The following is a 17,403-nucleotide window of genomic DNA, read 5'->3' as shown; positions in this document are numbered from 1 at the left end:
TGTTCTTCTTGAAACACTGCTTGTTTACTGATTGACAGGGTTGTTGAAACATTTTATTTTCAGAAAAAAGTTTCTAAGTACTTTTGATGATTTTCAGACTGTTTAGAGGTAGGCAAACAATCTAGAAGCTTTTTGAAGAACATTTTATTAAAGTTATATTATTTCTGAATACTATTTCACCCAACTCGATGAAGAAAATTTTCAGATTTTTTCAAGAAAAAAAGTTCCAAAAAGTATTTTTCTTCCCTGCCATGTGTTTCTTTGAATCTCCCGCCGATGTTTGCCAAGACATCTTTCTCTGTGAAATGTTACACAAAAAAGACAAAAAATCATTTGTTTCCTCTTGTCAAACGATTTCAAATGACGTTTTGATTATTTTTTTGTTCTCGATTTTCAAACTTACTTTTTAGTTTTAATTAAATTATGTAGATTCTAACTCATAGGAATTGATTGTTGCCAATGAGTCAGTGGAAATGATAAAATCAGCACAACATATACTCTTTGTATCTCTAATTCTCCGAATCTCTTGTTCGCATCTTTCACAACAATTCTTTCTTCTTTTCTACATCCATCGGTCACTCCACTTTTTCCAGTGACAAAATGTGCTCTGTGCTCATTTTTATCTCAATCTTGACAGTGTTGGCACAGTGCCAGAAAATCCCGAGTGAGTTTTTTTTTAAAATTAGATTGAATTGAAAATAAGTATCATCTCTGTTAAAAATTTTAAGAATGAATTCAAAAACTGACTGACATTATGACAAGTGAGAACTTTCCGTCGGGTTTTGAAATCCATACTTTCTGAAATTTTCTACAAAAATCAAATTTACTCTCGAATGAAACATTAATTGTTTTATTTTTTTTATCTTTTTGTTTCAAAAATTAGATTTTTTTTTATTGAAATGAGCTATTTTGTATGTATTAAATATTTGAATTCAATTTTTTAACATAAATTTCTATTTGAATGAAATTGTTTGGAAATGTTCAATGTAGTTTTTTTTTCAAAATTAGTTTATAGGATTTGATGTATCCAACTCGGAACTTCTCGCAATGGCTCAAAAACTTCGTCAAGTAGACACAAACCGTGCTCGTCCCGATCAAATTAAGCTCAACTATCAAGGACATACAGTAACCCGAGATGATAGTGATGCAGCACAAGCGAAACTTTTTTCAAAGGTTGATACTTCGCTGTTTCGTAAGCCATCATATGAGCTTTATATTAATTTAATGGACAATTTCAATCGACAAACCGGTGTTATTGAGCCACGTGTTAGCCAAGCTGAAGAGAAAAATGAAGTTGGAAAGTTTTTGGACTATGTGTTAGAGTCACGTCCAATGCAGGAACTATATAATTGGTTTAAAGCTAAAGGTGAGAAATTTATTTCTGTTGATTGAAAATATTAAATTTCTTAAATTTATGTAATACATAAATCCTGGTTGATCGGGCCAATACGTACTGGTACCATTGGTACCATTGAAAAACTTGTTTATTGTAATTTCAGGTCATCCAATCGCCACAAGCCCCCAAGTATTTCGGTTCTGGATTGGACAACTTTGGTTTTCACACTACTCAAGAGCTTTGGGACGCCCGGATACTTCAGGGTTTGAACATGTTTTTATTGGAGAAGTTAGTCAAGATTTGAATTCAATTTATAGTGTGAATATTTAGGCAAAAAATGGTGAAATCTCTGGAATGCATAATTGGGTTAGATTCTACGTGTTAGAGAATAATCGAACCGAGAATTTTGATTATAAAGGATTCACTGTAAAAAGATTCGTAAGTTTTTTCATTGTGAGAAAACTGGAAACTTTTTTAATTGATTTTCAGAACATAATGGCTGCACTAAAATTCACATGGGACGGCCTCTTGAAACGAGCTGGCTCAATTCTAATTGGAACATCTCCAGAATTTGATATGGCTCTGTATACAATGTGTTTTTTGTCAAGAAGAGGAAGAGAGACTTGTGATGTTAGTTGTGACTTTTGGAGTTTTTCTAATAAATTTAAGATTTGCAGGTTGAATTCGACGGATGTCCACTTCAAATCACAAGTTTTGAAATTATGCAACAGAATAAGGTTTGTGAAGTAAAAATCAAAATTACGGATGCCCAATATATGTAGTTGTGCCAAATGAGGCGTCTCAAATAAACTTCTTCTATTAAAAAAAACTATAGGAGATCACTTTTAGATTTCACAAAAAAAACATAACATTTGAAAGATAACGTTTCAAGTAGAGTTGAGACTAGGTTTTTTACCCAAATGATAAACAACAGTCCGAAAATAATTATGCTAAATAGGCCGAATATATCTGCTGAAAAATTATAGAACCTTCTTAAATGTTGTATATTTTCTCTATTTTACAACATACAATTACACAAAATAACGATATAATAGGTTTTTTTTTCAGGTGTACATTGGGAGTATCTATCCAACAGCTGGAAGAATAACTGATCAGTGTAGAGCTCAAAATCGATTCAATTAATTGAAACTGTATAAATACTATCGTTTGATAAATATATAAATATTCATTTTGGATAAACAATATATTCGTTCACTCTCCACTCTTCTTTTTTCCCCTTGCATATTTATTGAATACTGCATCGATTTTCGTTTCACGATCAGCACTGAAATTATTCATTGTAAGAAAATATAAACAATTAAAAAAAAGACTTTTGCTTATTCTCCCTTGCTTGGCGCGTATTCACTCTTACTTCAAATCCCTGCAATTATTGATTATAAAATCCGCAGAAACACAGTACCCTGTCTCGAAAAACGATCAAAAATATTTTTTGATGGCTGCAAAAAAGAATATGCGCCTTTAAGAAGTACTGTAGTTTCCATTATTTGTTGTTTATTTCTTTTGAAAAAAAAACATTGTTTAGAAAGACTATAAAGTGGAAACGTTGAAACTTGTGTACTTCTTAAAGGTGCACACACTTTTTTCAGTCTTGTATAAAACATTTATGTTAGTTACGAGACCGGTTACCGTATTCAAAATCTGAGTAATACCTCTGCTCTAATAGCTCCAATTCTGCGGCTCAAGTGCTTCCAGCATCCTTCATCAAAAGCCAATCGTTTCTTCATTGCCCACTGAAATGCATTCGAATGCTCATATGCAATTTTTCCATGCAAAAATGTTTGAGCTTGATCTCGATTTTCTCCAGCAAGAAGAAATGCAAAATGTGGATTGGTTTCATCTAAAATGAATTCTTGTTCTGCTTTCGATTCTTCTTTTTTCTTTTCTGCAGTTTCAGCTGATTTGCTGGAATCTTTCTGGTTGCCACATGCGACGTTTCTGTCTTCGGAAATCACATCATCGAGCATCAAAGGATTCTTCGTTTCTATGATTATTGCTTCTTTTTCAGATTCTTCAGATGATTCTGTCACTGACTGCGACGAGGAAATTGTTTCGGTTTTTTGTGGTTTACTTGTCTGAAAATGAGAAATTCATTTTTGAAATAAAGAAACTACCATACACATGATGTAATGAATACTATAAATGTTGCAATTGGAAAACATTTCACAACAAGTTGTAAGAAATCCTCCTGAAATAAAATTTGACATAAAAGCCAGACGCGAATCTTTGTAAAAAATACGGTACTGGGCACCCAGGGGACTCGAAACGACAGACTTATGTCGAAGGAAAAAAGGGTGTGCGTCTTTAAAAAGTACTGTAGTTTCAAACTCTAGTTCTTGCGGATGTTTCATCGATTTTTCATGGTTTTTCTCATAATTTGTAAAACATTATGTGTTTATTGTTATGTACGAGTTTTATAATCAATAATTATATAATCCGAAATTATGTTAGTACCCGTAATTTGGGTTTTTATGACATGCCCCAATTTCTCACACTAATCGAGTAATTATTAACAATAATAATATTATTATTGTTCCATTAATTTTTCTGATATTTCTAACATTTTATTTCGTTCAAAACCGTTCAGTTTTACTCGCTTTCGACTTGTAACGCTATTTTCTAGGTTTGATATTTCAAACCACGCCCCTTACCGTAATCGCGTGCGCTTCGAGACCCACGACCGAAGGTTTTGGCACCGGGCCAAGTGGAAATGCAGAGATGGTCCGATGGGCGACAGCAACCAGGCGATTGCGTCGACGATCAAGTAATTTAAAAAAAATTTTTTAACGGTTTTATCGAAATATATTACAGTACTCTACAGTACCCTTCAAAGGTGCATACCTTTTCACATTCACCAAAAAATTGTCGTCTCTAGACCCAGCACCGTATTTCTTCGGCGAAAATGGCCTAATACTCACCATGTTAAAAAGCAATACTAATTTTTAAATCTTGGGAAGTTGAAAATAAATTAATTCTTTTTTTTGTCGTTTTTTCCGATGTAATCGCGTATTGGACGTTTTAAACTTTGAATAAATATTCATTGACTCTTTTGTTTTAAAGTAAAAGTCTATATCAATCCACATAAGTAACAAAATAATTTTTGATGGAAGAAGAAAATTCGAAAACAAACAAATTCTGTCATAAATGTGAGGAGAAATTTAGAGAGAAAGGTGAAGGATTTTTGGGGGTTTTCAAGAAGCAATTAGACAGTTCACAACCGTTTTAGAATTATCAGCAGAAAATATGGATATATCAAGAGGTCTTACACATTTCGATAAAAGAAATACATATATAAATATATAGATTTGGGACTAAACGTTTTAAGAGAAAATGACCAAAGTTCGGAGAGAGAAGGCGGCGATCACAGTAGAGAAATGATTTGAGGGGACATACAATGCGTATAGAACATGGAAAAACAAGTGACAGGACACAGTGAACTAGATGAACAGAAAGAAAAAACAAGAAAATTTCAGAATATACTAGAGACAGCGAAGATTGTAACCGTAATTGAAATCCATTTTGTTGGGAGTTGGTAACGTTAGTTGGGGTTTTTTGTGTTGATTTTTGAATTGAAGAGAAGATTTTTAGACATAAACATTGAACATTGACAAAACGTTGAAAATGTGCTTGTCGTCAAGGTACTCAGTACCCAGGAGTGATTTGGGACCTATTTGGAAACTGGACAATCGGGGCGGAGATTCAGCATATCACACAGCAACACGTTGACTTTTGTCTTCTAACATCACCATTTCGGGAATCGGACATGTCTCCTGGAACTGAAAAAATGATGATAATTTCGTGGTTTTTCAAATTGGTCTTTTTGATTTCATTTTCAGATTCCAGATTTTTTTCTAACTTTTATAGTGAACAAAACATTTTTATAGTACCGATCCGGGAGAATGATATTATATAAGATATTTCTCATCTCTTTTTGGCAAAAAAAAACAATTCTTTCGCTTTTTTTCATTTTAGAAAAAAAAAAGATTTTTGGTTTTCGAAATCATGCACACAGAAAAATCAAAATAGTTTTTTTTTAAGGAAAAAGAAAATCACCTTTCTTTTGTCGTCTTCTTGTACTTCCACTTCTTTTCGGCGTTGTATCCAAATCGTCATCTGCATTTGTTTCGAGTTTCCTCAGCCACTCATCCGGTGACATTGGCTTCGCTTGTTTATTCTGTGAACTCTGGAAATAATACTTACACAGATGATGCAATCTCTTTTTTAGTTTTTCAACTTACTTTGAGCACACGTTTGCTCGGAGATTCTCGTTGATGTTGAAGAGATCCTTGAGAAGAATGTACATCAGCAGAAACATCTTCTTTCGACCACGTTCTAAGAATATCAGCTCCTTCTTTTTGTGCTTCAATTCTAGCAGGTGTAAGACCACTTCGATCACGTAATGATTGACGACGAATAGCTCCACGAGCTGAGAATGGATTATCTCCAGTTGTTGCTCCTTGTTGTGGTGACTCAAACTTCTTCCTTTTCTTACTTTGCCGTCTCGAATCACGAACTCCGAATGCAAGTCTACGTCGTCGTGCTTCTGTTTGTACCAATTGAGATATTACTTGTTTCGTTGACATATCTTCACATAAATCCATTGGCGTTTCGCCGTTCTTCGTCTTTGCATGAATATCACCTCCGTACTGACACAGAAGTTCGATGAGATCTGGTTGTGCCCAACATGCGGCTGCGTGTACAGGTTGCCAGAAATCATTGTCTCGGATCAATGGAGAAACTGAACAAGTGAGAAGAAATGCAGCAACATCGTAATATCCATTTGCAGATGCCACATGGAGCTGAAAATATTAAAATAATGTACATCTTTGAAAAAAGAATCACGAACTATAGTTTGTGGTTCTTTTTTTTCGATATTTTTCAAAATTTAATATTTAATTTTTTACAATAATTCTATTTGCGTTCATATTTGAAAATAGAAGAATGACCGTAAAATCATGTAAACCTCTAAAATAGCCATGTGTCGATTTACGTAGCTCGTGTACTCCTCGAGGAGAAGTTCTGTTTTTTTTTTTGCAAATATTTTCAAATTTTTGCTGAAGTGCTTCATTTTGGACCAATTGACCTTTTTTATTTTAAAGTATAAAGGAATTCAGAGTTTTCCCATATTTCAAAATAACGATATACTTATGTAAATAACTAAATTCTCAAGTAATTTTTTTTGCAAATTTTAAATTGAAAACTTACATAAGTTGATCCATCAGGTGCTCGTGCATCAAGCTCTCGTCCTTGTTGATGTAACATTTTCATATCATCAAGCATAGCCTTTTCAGGTGCACCACGCATTTCATCAATATAAGATTGTGTAATTCCTCTTGCAGCCATTTCACTTTCAATTACATCAAGAGTTTCTTCATGATCACATATATCGTATGGCATATTACCTTCTGCATTAACTGCTAATAAATTGGCACCAGCTTGAATAAGAATTTTTACAATATTAATATGAGCACAACATGCTGCCGCATGCAGAGGTGTCCATTGCTCAGTGTCTTGCGCATTTACATTTGCACCGCGTTCCAGGAGCAATAACATAATTTGTTGATTATCATCGATGGCACATTGATGTAAAGGTGTTAAACCATCATCATTATGAAGATTTGGATTCGCATTATCGTTGAGTAACCGTTCGACTTCTGCATAATCCGCTCGACACGTCGCCTCCAATAATTCTACTTCAGCTGCAAAATGAAGGCGTTGACGTCGCGGTCGAGGCGGCGGAAGGGCTCGTTCTCGTTCATCGTTTCGACGAAGTTGTAATCGCCGACGATCTCTGAAATATTTCAATTTTAGACTTATTTTTTTAAGGTGGAGTAGCATCATATTTATTTCTCAAGTATGCTCAACCTGGCAACAAAAGAAAATTTGAGATTTTTGCCTCGAAAGAGTACTGTAGTCTCAACTCCTCATTGCTGCGAAATTTTTATTGTCTTTTCAAAGTTTTCATGGGGTCAAGGCTACTGCTAGGTATTAAAAATGAAAATGAGAATTTCGCAGAAACAAGAGGTTGAAATAGAAGTACTCTTAGTAGGGATAAACTTTTTGCATTTAATGAACATTTTGTGTGGAGACTGGGTACCGTATTTTTGGGTACGACATCGCAAAATTTCGTATCTGGGTAATAGATAACCTATTGAAAATTCTCAAAAAATAAAATAAAATAAATTCCGCCGTTTAAACACCGAAATGCGCAAAGTAGGTTAACAATATTATATTTTTAATTGTATAATTAAATAAAAATTAACTTTCGGCCGCTCAGAGAAAGGCAAAATTTGTGACCGTCATTTTATTTTATAAAAGAAGTTTCAAAAATACTCTCAGCCTTTTTGGATCAATTTTTAGAAAATCCAAAAAAACTGATTTTTCAATTAAAAATCCACAAACCTTGCAAGAGCTATTCTCTCCTGAGCCGTCATTCTCTCGATCTCGGGCAGCTCGGCGATGAGCTCCGAGTGATCCATTTTTAAACTTTTTTCTGGAAAAAAAACACAATGAAATTTGTTTATATTTTCTTGAAACTCACACTGAGCTGAGCTCAAATGGTTCTAAACTCTTGACAAGGAATTCAGCCAGACCAAAGCAGATTCATTGATATTGATGAAGTTTCTGAAATTATTGAGAGTTATGAAAAATAAATTTTAAATCTTAAATTTTGCAAAAATTAATTGATATTCAAAAAGCACGCCAATGAATCATATCAAATCAAAGACAATGATGATGCTGAACATATAGAGGAGAAAAGATGAAAAGAGAAAGGAAAGAGTACATTTCAATCCGAAATATACACAATTTGAGAAGGAAGCTGCTGAAGGAAACAAAAGTGGAGAAAGGAAAAAGGTTTCTTGTTTCGATCAAAATGACCGGAAATCATGAGAGAACGGAAACTGAGATGATTGAAAACCATAAGAGTCCAGAGTGATCAAGTACTCTTAATAAAATTCCATGTTTATTTAAAAAAAATGAATCTTTAAAATCAAAACTGCTTCTGTAGACTTGTAGAACAATTTAGATCCCGCGCTCCCGCACTCCCAAACTCACAAAATCGCGAAATTTTGCGTCAAAAACTACGGTACACGGTGTCATCACGACAAATTTTTGTTAAATCAAAAATGATGTGCGCCTTTAAAGAGTAGTTTAAAGTCAAATTCTCGTTCCTTTACACGATTTTCATCGTTTTCCATTCAAATATTCCTAATTTATCTTTCATGTATAATATTTTAGCAAAAATAAATTTAAGACAGTATCCTATTTAGTAGTAAAATTTGGAATTTTTGAACAAAAATTGGACATTTTTTTTCTTTTTGTAAAGAAATAAAGAAAGAGTATATTCACATATTTTCAATACTAAAACAACAATTCGCGGGACCTTACGAAAATGACACCGGACGTGCAAAAAACCACTCGGATCACATCTTCTTCTCTCTTTGCACACTTCTCGGGATCCCTTTCATCACAAAACTGCTATCTCTCTGCCTCTCTTCACTCTCTCTTTTATTGAATGCAACACTTCCAAAGGGTCCACTATCACACATTGGTCGATCGGTGATGATGGTGGCGGAGTCTACGTGCCACAACCGATCACAGCTCAAGGACCGGCCAGCTGAGAAAATGAAGAGAGAGATAGAGTGATAAAGCTTAAAAGACAATAGGAAAAATGGAAAAAAAGAAGAGGAAGAAGAATTCAATGATAAAAGTGTGTTTTGATCGCATTTCAAACGACAAATGACTTTTTAAGATGCCAAAAGATCAATCAAAGTTCGAAAAAACAAACAATTAAAAGTATTGAGACAAACAACTAGTACTATAAACTAGTAAATAAAGTTAGGAAGGGATTTCTGAAATTACCAAAAATAATTGTATCCAATTGTCGAAAAACTAAGTTTGATAAATTATGCGTTTGAATTTTGGTGTGAATTTTTGATTTTTCAGCCTTCAATGTCTCAAAATTTAGGTTTTTTGAAATATAGTTAGTTTTTAGAAACTTTCGCCCGATTTTCTAATGTTTGGAAAATCGAAAAAAAAAATGTACAGAAAACGTCAGGGAAATAGATTCTCGAAAATGTTAATGTTAAAGTTAGAAAAATCTTTAAAAAGCAAAGATAGGACGGTATATTGGAAATCATTTTAACTTTTGAACATTAAAAAAAACGACAAATGATTTTCAATTTTTCTTGTTTTTTTTTAATTCGAAATTTCAGCAACATCCAGTATTTTTCCTATATTTTAAAGAAATGTTTTTTTTAATCACCGAATTTTTAATTTTTCTATGGTTTCATTGTAAATTAATTTTCCAATTTAAAAAATTCCTGAAAAAACCGAAAAATGGCTATTTTTCATATATTTCGAAAAATAAAAATTGAGCACAGCAATAAAAGAGCACTAAACACTCAATTTTCTATAAATTAATAGAAACATTAACCTATTTATGCTCATATTTGCAAACTCATCGATTAATCAATTCTATGCGAAAATGTTGAGGGTGTGTGATTTCTTTACTCTCTTGAATATTCTTATTCTCTCTGATTCTCCTATCAATTGGCCATCATTATCATGTCAAACCGTCTCTTATCATCGTTTCCTTCCATTCAGTTTTCATCGATACGGGGGCATGAAAACCGCATTTTTCTCATTCTTTTATTGGAGATTGAGAGCGGGTGTAGGGAGGAAATAAAGGAAATAAAGATGGAAATTAAGAGAATAAATAATTGAATATTCAGGTTTATATGTGATTTTTTCTGGCTGAGACTATTTTTAGCTAATTTTCAAACTTTAAATTTCGTAATAATTATGTTTTAAATCGGAAACGGCATACCAGAAAAGAGAAACGTAATTTTGCGCTTAAAATACGGCATTTGGTCTCAACACGACAATTTTTGCTAAATACAAATGAATGTGAGCCTTTAAAGGGTACTGTAGTTTCAAACTTTCGTTACTTCGAAATTTTTAATTTTTTAATGGTTTTTGGGTAAAAATTTACTTATTTATTTATTGAAATCTAACTTTAATGTTTTTTATTTTAGTTTTAAAAAATTTATTAAAGGAAAGCTTTTAAAATCGATGAAAATTCTACAGCATCGAAATTTTGAAATTACAGTACTCTTTAAAGGCGCACATCCTTTTGTATTTAAGAGTAATTTTCTTGTCAAGACCGGGTACGGTATTTTTAGATCGAAAATAGCAAAAATTCGCAAATTATCTTTTTTTTTTCTTCAATTTTTAATGGTTTTTTGTTTAATTTTAAAAAGAGAATCAACTTACAAATATAATGTATCTTTTCTTCTTTCGTTCCCTTGAAATCCCCGATATGTCTCCAAGTGCCAATCTGAAACAATAAAGTTTTGAAATTTAGAAAGAAATTAGAAATAAAAAATAACTAGAAGCGGCCAATTTTTAATGAGATCTTTTCATCAAATAAATTGAGAAATAATGAAGGAAGAGGTGAAAAAGAGAAAAAGATGAAGCAAAAACAGAAAATAAATGAAAAAAGAAAGAAAGAAAGAGAGAGTAAGAGTTTATATCAAAAGGTGGTCTTTCCTCCGGAAATTTGAGACGACTCTCTCCCGATAGATGGATGATTTCCCTTATTGGCTATTCAAGAAAAGTTTCAAGAGATCAATGATGATGACAAGAGACGCAGAGTTTGTAAGAGCAACGGTATATTTATATAGAGTTTTTATTGTTGCGAAATCTGAAATTCGAGCAAAGTTTGAACATCATATGTTGCTTAACATTGAAAAAACAATGTTGAACGTTTTTTTTTTCAACATTTTGAGGTTATTCACGAAAAATTTAGTTTTGAGAGTGATTTTTTGAGATCAGAAAATTTAAAAAAAAACTCGAAAACTAATAACTTTTTTAAATAAAAAATTACAAAAAATTTTTAGGGCAATTTTCGAAAACCGAAATTATATTTATTTGAATTTAGGTTTTTCAGAATTTTTTTAATTTACGAAGAAATACGAATTTTCAAAAGATTTTTTAAATGTTCATCAGAAAAACTTATTTATCTCCAAAAAAGGTTAACACTCGGATATAATTTATTGAAAAATCGAAAAAAAAAAATATTTTTTCAGGGTTTTCAGTTTTTCGGACGTTACCGAAAATAACTTAAAATGTTTCGATTTCACTTTTTGAATTTTTTTGTAATTTTACAAATGAATTCAAACTTTTACAAGATTTTGATAACATTTTCTTCAGAAACTGTGAAAAATTAAAGAAAATTTGCAAATATCGATGATGAATTTATAAGTTTTTAAAATCAAAATCGAAACTTTTTCGTTTTTCGATTATTAGAAAATTCAAAAAAAACCACACCCTTGTCTCTAAAGCTCTGATTTTCAATAAGTTCCGTTTAGGGGCACAAAAAAACGCGTTTAACCGGTGTAAGTTGTTGCTGATGGGAGAAAAGACAAAAAAGAATGCTCTCTGGGAGCTCCCTTGCGTCGACCGGCGGTAGTGGTGTGGCTCTTGAGACGAACATGCGTGTCTTGTTTGCAAAAACAATCAAAAAGGAGAAACGAAGGAGAAAAGGAGACGACGGACATTGATGGAAGGATTTTAAAAAAACTAAAAAAAATAATATTTCTGGTAGTTCTGATGCTTGAGAAAACGAGAAGAACGTCGTCGACGACACGAGATTGACCTTTGTTGAATTGAGAAATAAAGTTGAGAAGAGGGGAACTGATTGGAACATCAGTAGACACGTGATAACATGAGAAGCGGGGTGATCATGAAAGATTGAATCTTTTTTCGACAGGAAGTTAGATACTATTCTATATGAGAGAGAAATTAGAGATTTTCATGAAAAAATGGTGATTGATAAGCAATTGTGGCTTAAAAATGATTGGAAAATATTTATTTCAAGATTACGATTAACCTACTTAGAGAATTCAGGTTCTAACCATTGTTCAGTTTTTTATTCGATTGAAAAAAAAAACGTCAAAGCAGAAATGTGACTACTAGAAGATATGAATTATGAGAATCCATTGAATATTCATAAGATTTTTGACGGATACGTTTTCTCGTTTCAGAATTGAAGAATATCCGACAGTTTATTTGAAATCAATTGGAGTAACATATAGGAGTAATAGTGGGTTTTTAGTGGTTATAACTGTTTTAAAATTTGTAACTTTTTTTTGATTTTGCAAAAAAAAAAATTAAAATGGCTGATTAGACCACACAAAGTTTTCTGGAGTTTTTTCCGACAACGGTTTATATCGATTTTTACTCTATGATTTCACCAAATGGTGTCATTTAATTTTTTTTGCAAAATTGAAAAAAAAAATTGTATAAACTTTTTTACAGTTATATTGGGTCATTATGATCTATTTCTATTATTTGAGTTTTAAAATCTGCCTCGATTCAAAAAAAGAAACTAGAAACATACATTTTTCAGTATAGTTTCCCTTATCAATTTTATGATAGAACGAGCAAGCGCCCACATGAGAGATGTGAGTTTATAGTTGAGTCAGAGAGCATTCGAAGGGCCAAATCAAAACGAGAAGACAAACAAATAATGACTAACGGAACGGGAAAAGTTATTGGAACGTCACAACTTCTTTTTTTGGAAACATGATTTTTAATGCACTATTCGACGACAGACTTATAGTTAGAAATTTGAAGATCGAAAATTCAGAATTCCAATTTGAAACGGATATTCGACACCGAAGCACACGCGATTCCTGTTTTCTGCATTTCCGAAATGTGCTGGAAAACATGGACGATGAGGCTATTCATGTCACTTTTCCGGCAAAGTTCTCATTAAAATTCCTCATCAAACTCTTTCGAAAATTTTCCTCGAATTGAGACAAAGTAACTCGATGAGTCACTTTTGAAGGAAAAAATATATATAATTTCTTTTCTTTTTTTAATGTAAAATCTCTTAGAATTTAGTATGACATATGAAATATTGAAGCTAAAGCAACACAAGAAACACTATTTCATTATCCAACGGAGCATCATCGTCTCGGAGCCACTTGTGAGCTCCTCACTATTTGGAGCTCCAGAAGGCAAAGACAAATTCAAGTGGAGATGTGAAAGATGCAGAAAAGCAGAGAGAAAAAGGGTTCGATTTTAATTAAAACCATCCATCGAAACTACTCATCTGGAGAAACACACATAGCATCTTGCTCTTTTGTCAGAGCATTTTTTGGCAAAGAGTGTGTAAGTGAACAGAGAAAAGTGCTGCCCACATGGACGCGTTTTCAAAACTCCGTAGAAACAATTTATGCTTCTTCCAACACGTTGCCAAGCGTCTTTTGTGTACTTGCAGTTAGAATAATAAATAAGAAAGACCGATTTTCTTTGGACTCTGTAGACTTTTTCGTTTCGAAAATAGCTACAAAATGAGCAAAAAATGTATCTTTTCCAATGAAATTTCGATATTGTGAACTAAAGTTTTCATCAATAAGAATCAGATTGCATTTCAAAAGATCATTCACAAATAATATGCGTCAAAGAAATAAAGGTAAGTTTCCAAAAATAGAATAGCAATAACAGGTGAAATAGTCTGGCATCGCATGATTTTTGGTTTTATCTCATATCAAGTTCTCTGGGAAAAATTAAAAAATTTCAAAACTGTATTCTTAATTAGAATTTCAACTGTGTCCAATACAATTATCTAGATTATCTCTGATACATGTAGAATATATAACTACATAAACATAGATAAATATTCATGATGTTTCCTATCAGGACAATGCAAATGAATTGTTGTCCGGTAAAAAGGAACCATTGACACAATTTAGAAATGACGTGTGTCATATTCACCACCAGAGGGTCACCAGATACCGGAAGCATAATAATTAACGGCCGGTAGTGGTGTTGATGGTGGTCTTTCGGAAAGACCCCCCGAGGAAGTCTATGATTGATCAGTCTGCGTCTGTGTTCGCTGTATTTTCCACAACTCTCTCTTGTTTCTCTCTTCATCTCTCCCATTTCTTGACGACCTTTGGAAAAGGTGGGTGAAAAGCAGGAGGAGGAGGAGGAAGAAGTGGCCGCTCGCGCAGGAGAGCAAAATGAAAAATGCAACACAGAAATTCCAACGCACAGTTTTGCCTCAATGGCAGGCAAACAAAGTGCAAGAGGAAGAAGCAGAAAACTACTTGAGCTTGGATTAGTCTTTGAACATCCTTATCAGTCCCAGTAAATTATTGCAAGTCTACCGATTACTTTCCAAATGGCACTGAATTACAGAAATTCTCAGCTACAATTTTATAAACGCTAACACAACTATTTAGGAAGTATGCCGATGATATTCCGAATTAAAAATGAGAAAAACCTTTATTGCTGTCTTCGTACCAACCTATGCGCCTAGATGGTTCCAAATTTATATGTGCCTCTGCATTTTCGTTCCCACCCGTCCCGTCAAAACAAACAAACAATCAAATCTTTCTGGTACTCTCCTAAATTAATGTGATCTATCGTTTTCACCAATTGGGCTTCTGTGCACTCGGTGTTCGAAAACGAAACGAATCGGTTTGAGTTCGGATGTTCGAGAGAACGGTGTTTATGAGAAGAAACGCAAACAATCACAGAAATCGATTGACCGTAGTTAAGATCTAACAAGTTGATAGGATTAACAAATATGACGTCAATTCAATTTTCGAAGACAAACTATATTCAATGTGAAATAGTTTTTTTGACTGCTGTGTTATCATGTAAGATTCATGTTTAAAAAGAAATGGTAAGGAATTTTTATGGAAAAAAAGAAGGATGTTTGTAGACTCAAAATCTCAAACGAGATTTGCAAGAAACACAATTGCCATCTGTGGGCGGATAATCCCCGAGAAAAAAGAGAGGTCGCTTCTGGAAAAGGGCACCAGAAAACGATGTGAAAAACATCTTATGTGGGGGTGGTGGTGAACGGCCAAAACTAAGATGTGAATGAGAAAAATTCCATTTTTCAAGTTTTTAGGTAAGAATGGATACTGTATTGGAAATATGTTGGTTCGGTTCACTTAATATTGGATAATTGCCTCTTTTCGTTCGTTTTTGCTTGATTAAAACGAAAATCAAAACTCAATTTACGAGATTTAGATGTGAGAGAGTGAAAATATTGGTCTATGAGAACGGAACAAGAACGGAACAAATTGAGTCGACAAGAGTGAAATGGATATTGTTGGTAAATATCGGAAACTGCGAATGAAGCGGATAAAAGAAGAATTGAGAAGAAAAAAAAGTTAAAGACGTCCTTTACGGAAACAGACAAGAGAGACACCGTGTAATTTTCTGCCGAATATCTTCGAATAAAGAAAAAGGAGAAGATGTTCTCCCCGTACATTTTTATATTTGTTGACGTACTTCTTCTTTTTTCAGACTTTTTCTCTGGAATAAAATAACACTTTATGATGAAGAGACGCAGGGTGAGAAAAAATGCCTAAAAAGCAAGATGCAGTGAAGGGACGGGATAGCGAGGTTAGGTTTGTTGTGTGTGTGGAAGCGAATAAGTGAATGAATTGTGTCGATGGACGGAGCTTGAGAGGCTGAAGAAGCAAAGCATGAGAATAGAGTGTGGAATTATAAGAGACGCAGATATATTCACATTACCTTTTTCGTCGCATTTATATGAACACTATGTTCGTCTAGAAACTGAAAAATTATAATATTGTTAGATACAGTTGAGTGGAAACACTGAAGAGATTTGCGTAATTCCTATGATTTTCTTTTCAAACCAATGCAGTTAAATATCAATGTGAATCTTGAAGATCGCTAATTTTCTTAAAATCTAAATTTTCAAAAATGAAAACCTGGTTTCCACCTTGTCAAATATAGCCTACGCGAAGTTTCGAATCAATGATTTCCTTCCAATCCGCAGATTTTTTCATCCTGTTATATTTTTTATTCCAACTAATTTGGTTGTTTTCTCTTTTCACAACGATACTATGACAAGGTGTTCCGAGGCCCTCAATGATGGGAATCATCAAAGTAATTGGGATTACGATGAATCAAAACCTAACCGGTTGTTTCAAGAAGAACACATCCGTAAATAGGAATTTTTAGAGAAATAAGAAGTGAGGAAACATGTAAAAACTTCTTGCAAAATGAATGATATATGGTAGTAGTTGGGAACCTTAACCCAACAACCACACCTATAATCTATCGACCTTGAGATCGGGTGTCGCCAGTGAACTATGTCAAAACCGTGTCATCGATTGAAAAGTATACCTATAATAGTTGTAACTATGTATGTATGAAAACAAGGGAAATCATAATAGTAATAATAGTCACGAGCGATGATGATCATCATCATAGTTGTTACATATCCGGGCGAGACATCTATTTCTCGTTTTCTTTTTTTAAAGTGTTTTTGTGTGTATGTGAAAGCCATCCCATAATTGACACGCTTCACTTGTTTACCATTGAAAAATTGGATAAAAGAAAATAGAAAAAAAAGTATAAGAAATTAGGTTTGTCGGATGAATCAAAAATCGAATCTCAAAAATAAATTGAGAATCCACGTGGCAGATTCAAACTAGAAAATCTGGAGAACGGAAGGAGAGGATAGACATGTAGAGGGAGGAAATTTGCGCGAATCGCCCATGGCTATTTGGTTTGACTCGACAATGAAAGAATCCACTAGAGTGCACACAAATCCGATAGTCACAGAGAAAGAGGAGACAGTCCTCTGGTACGAAAAGGTGAGTAGTCGGGCCGGGGAACCGTAAGGAGTCTCTCGTTGGGTCTGCTTTCTCTTCATGGCGTATAGTCACTGTTGTTCGAGTCTCCTGTACGAGACGGCGACCCTCTTGGGGGGAGGCCGATTGAGAAGAAAGTAATCGAACACGATGAATAGGGAATAATATAAATTTAAGAGAGACACAGAGATATTAAACGACAGGTAGATACAACAGTTCGCAAGGAGCGAAAATGACTCACTATTTTATAGATGTATTGAATTTTGAGATATTCACTAGTAGTTATATGTATGTGGGCAACAATGGATTACCTATACAAGAGGAATATGATTATACTAGAGGACAGTTCGAGTGTTAAAACTTCACTTACAGCTAAAAACAGATTCTCAGAACATC

General features: G+C 33.5%; 3 protein-coding genes and 7 non-coding genes across 11 annotated transcripts; 5 read left to right on the top strand and 5 right to left on the bottom strand.

Annotated features, from left to right (window-relative positions):
• The first annotated feature begins 593 nt into the window (after positions 1-593).
• Positions 594-2,550, top strand: endu-1 (Endoribonuclease endu-1). Its single transcript, NM_060189.2, has 7 exons — positions 594-664; positions 1,016-1,366; positions 1,500-1,624; positions 1,667-1,774; positions 1,826-1,966; positions 2,014-2,073; positions 2,405-2,550. Exons 1-7 carry the CDS (start codon positions 601-603, stop codon positions 2,477-2,479), a joined length of 924 nt encoding a protein of 307 aa, NP_492590.1. The 5' UTR covers positions 594-600; the 3' UTR covers positions 2,480-2,550.
• Positions 2,513-4,308, bottom strand: K02A11.2 (SPOR domain-containing protein). The gene is made up of 5 exons (NM_060188.4): positions 4,273-4,308; positions 3,474-3,542; positions 3,007-3,429; positions 2,668-2,717; positions 2,513-2,621 (listed from the first exon to the last, which is right to left on the bottom strand). The coding sequence occupies exons 1-5, from the start codon at positions 4,273-4,275 to the stop codon at positions 2,549-2,551; spliced, it is 618 nt and encodes a 205-aa protein (NP_492589.2). The 5' UTR covers positions 4,276-4,308; the 3' UTR covers positions 2,513-2,548.
• A 62-nt stretch (positions 4,309-4,370) lies between these two features.
• gfi-2 (ANK_REP_REGION domain-containing protein) lies at positions 4,371-10,701 on the bottom strand. 2 transcript variants are annotated; one of them, NM_001381135.1, is made up of 7 exons: positions 10,631-10,701; positions 7,898-7,978; positions 7,757-7,847; positions 6,560-7,145; positions 5,593-6,153; positions 5,408-5,549; positions 4,371-5,130 (listed from the first exon to the last, which is right to left on the bottom strand). In NM_001381135.1, exons 3-7 carry the CDS (start codon positions 7,831-7,833, stop codon positions 5,054-5,056), a joined length of 1,443 nt encoding a protein of 480 aa, NP_001366991.1. In that variant the 5' UTR covers positions 7,834-7,847; positions 7,898-7,978; positions 10,631-10,701; the 3' UTR covers positions 4,371-5,053. The 2 variants fall into 2 exon arrangements, with proteins under 2 accessions (NP_001366991.1, NP_001366793.1); NM_001381136.3 differs by having other exon boundaries at positions 4,372-5,130; positions 5,408-5,537; positions 7,896-7,978; positions 10,631-10,694.
• Positions 8,866-9,014, bottom strand: K02A11.7. Its single transcript, NR_050429.1, has one exon. It is a non-coding gene; the product is annotated as an Unclassified non-coding RNA K02A11.7 (non-coding RNA).
• On the top strand, positions 8,866-9,014 carry K02A11.10. The gene has a single exon (NR_050430.1). It is a non-coding gene; the product is annotated as an Unclassified non-coding RNA K02A11.10 (non-coding RNA).
• A 1,030-nt stretch (positions 10,702-11,731) lies between the features above and the next one.
• On the top strand, positions 11,732-11,881 carry K02A11.8. Its single transcript, NR_050428.1, has one exon. It is a non-coding gene; the product is annotated as an Unclassified non-coding RNA K02A11.8 (non-coding RNA).
• A 2,266-nt stretch (positions 11,882-14,147) lies between these two features.
• C16C2.5 lies at positions 14,148-14,405 on the bottom strand. The gene has a single exon (NR_050427.1). It is a non-coding gene; the product is annotated as an Unclassified non-coding RNA C16C2.5 (non-coding RNA).
• C16C2.6 lies at positions 14,220-14,431 on the top strand. Its single transcript, NR_050426.1, has one exon. It is a non-coding gene; the product is annotated as an Unclassified non-coding RNA C16C2.6 (non-coding RNA).
• A 2,454-nt stretch (positions 14,432-16,885) lies between these two features.
• Positions 16,886-17,032, bottom strand: C16C2.9. Its single transcript, NR_050425.1, has one exon. It is a non-coding gene; the product is annotated as an Unclassified non-coding RNA C16C2.9 (non-coding RNA).
• Positions 17,033-17,169, top strand: C16C2.10. Its single transcript, NR_050424.1, has one exon. It is a non-coding gene; the product is annotated as an Unclassified non-coding RNA C16C2.10 (non-coding RNA).
• Positions 17,170-17,403: the final 234 nt, after the last annotated feature.

Source organism: Caenorhabditis elegans, chromosome I (genome assembly GCF_000002985.6).
Source record: "Caenorhabditis elegans chromosome I".
Lineage (NCBI taxonomy): Eukaryota > Metazoa > Nematoda > Chromadorea > Rhabditida > Rhabditidae > Caenorhabditis > Caenorhabditis elegans.
The sequence above is the reverse complement of the archived record's forward strand: the minus strand, read 5'-3'. Positions and strand labels throughout refer to the sequence as shown.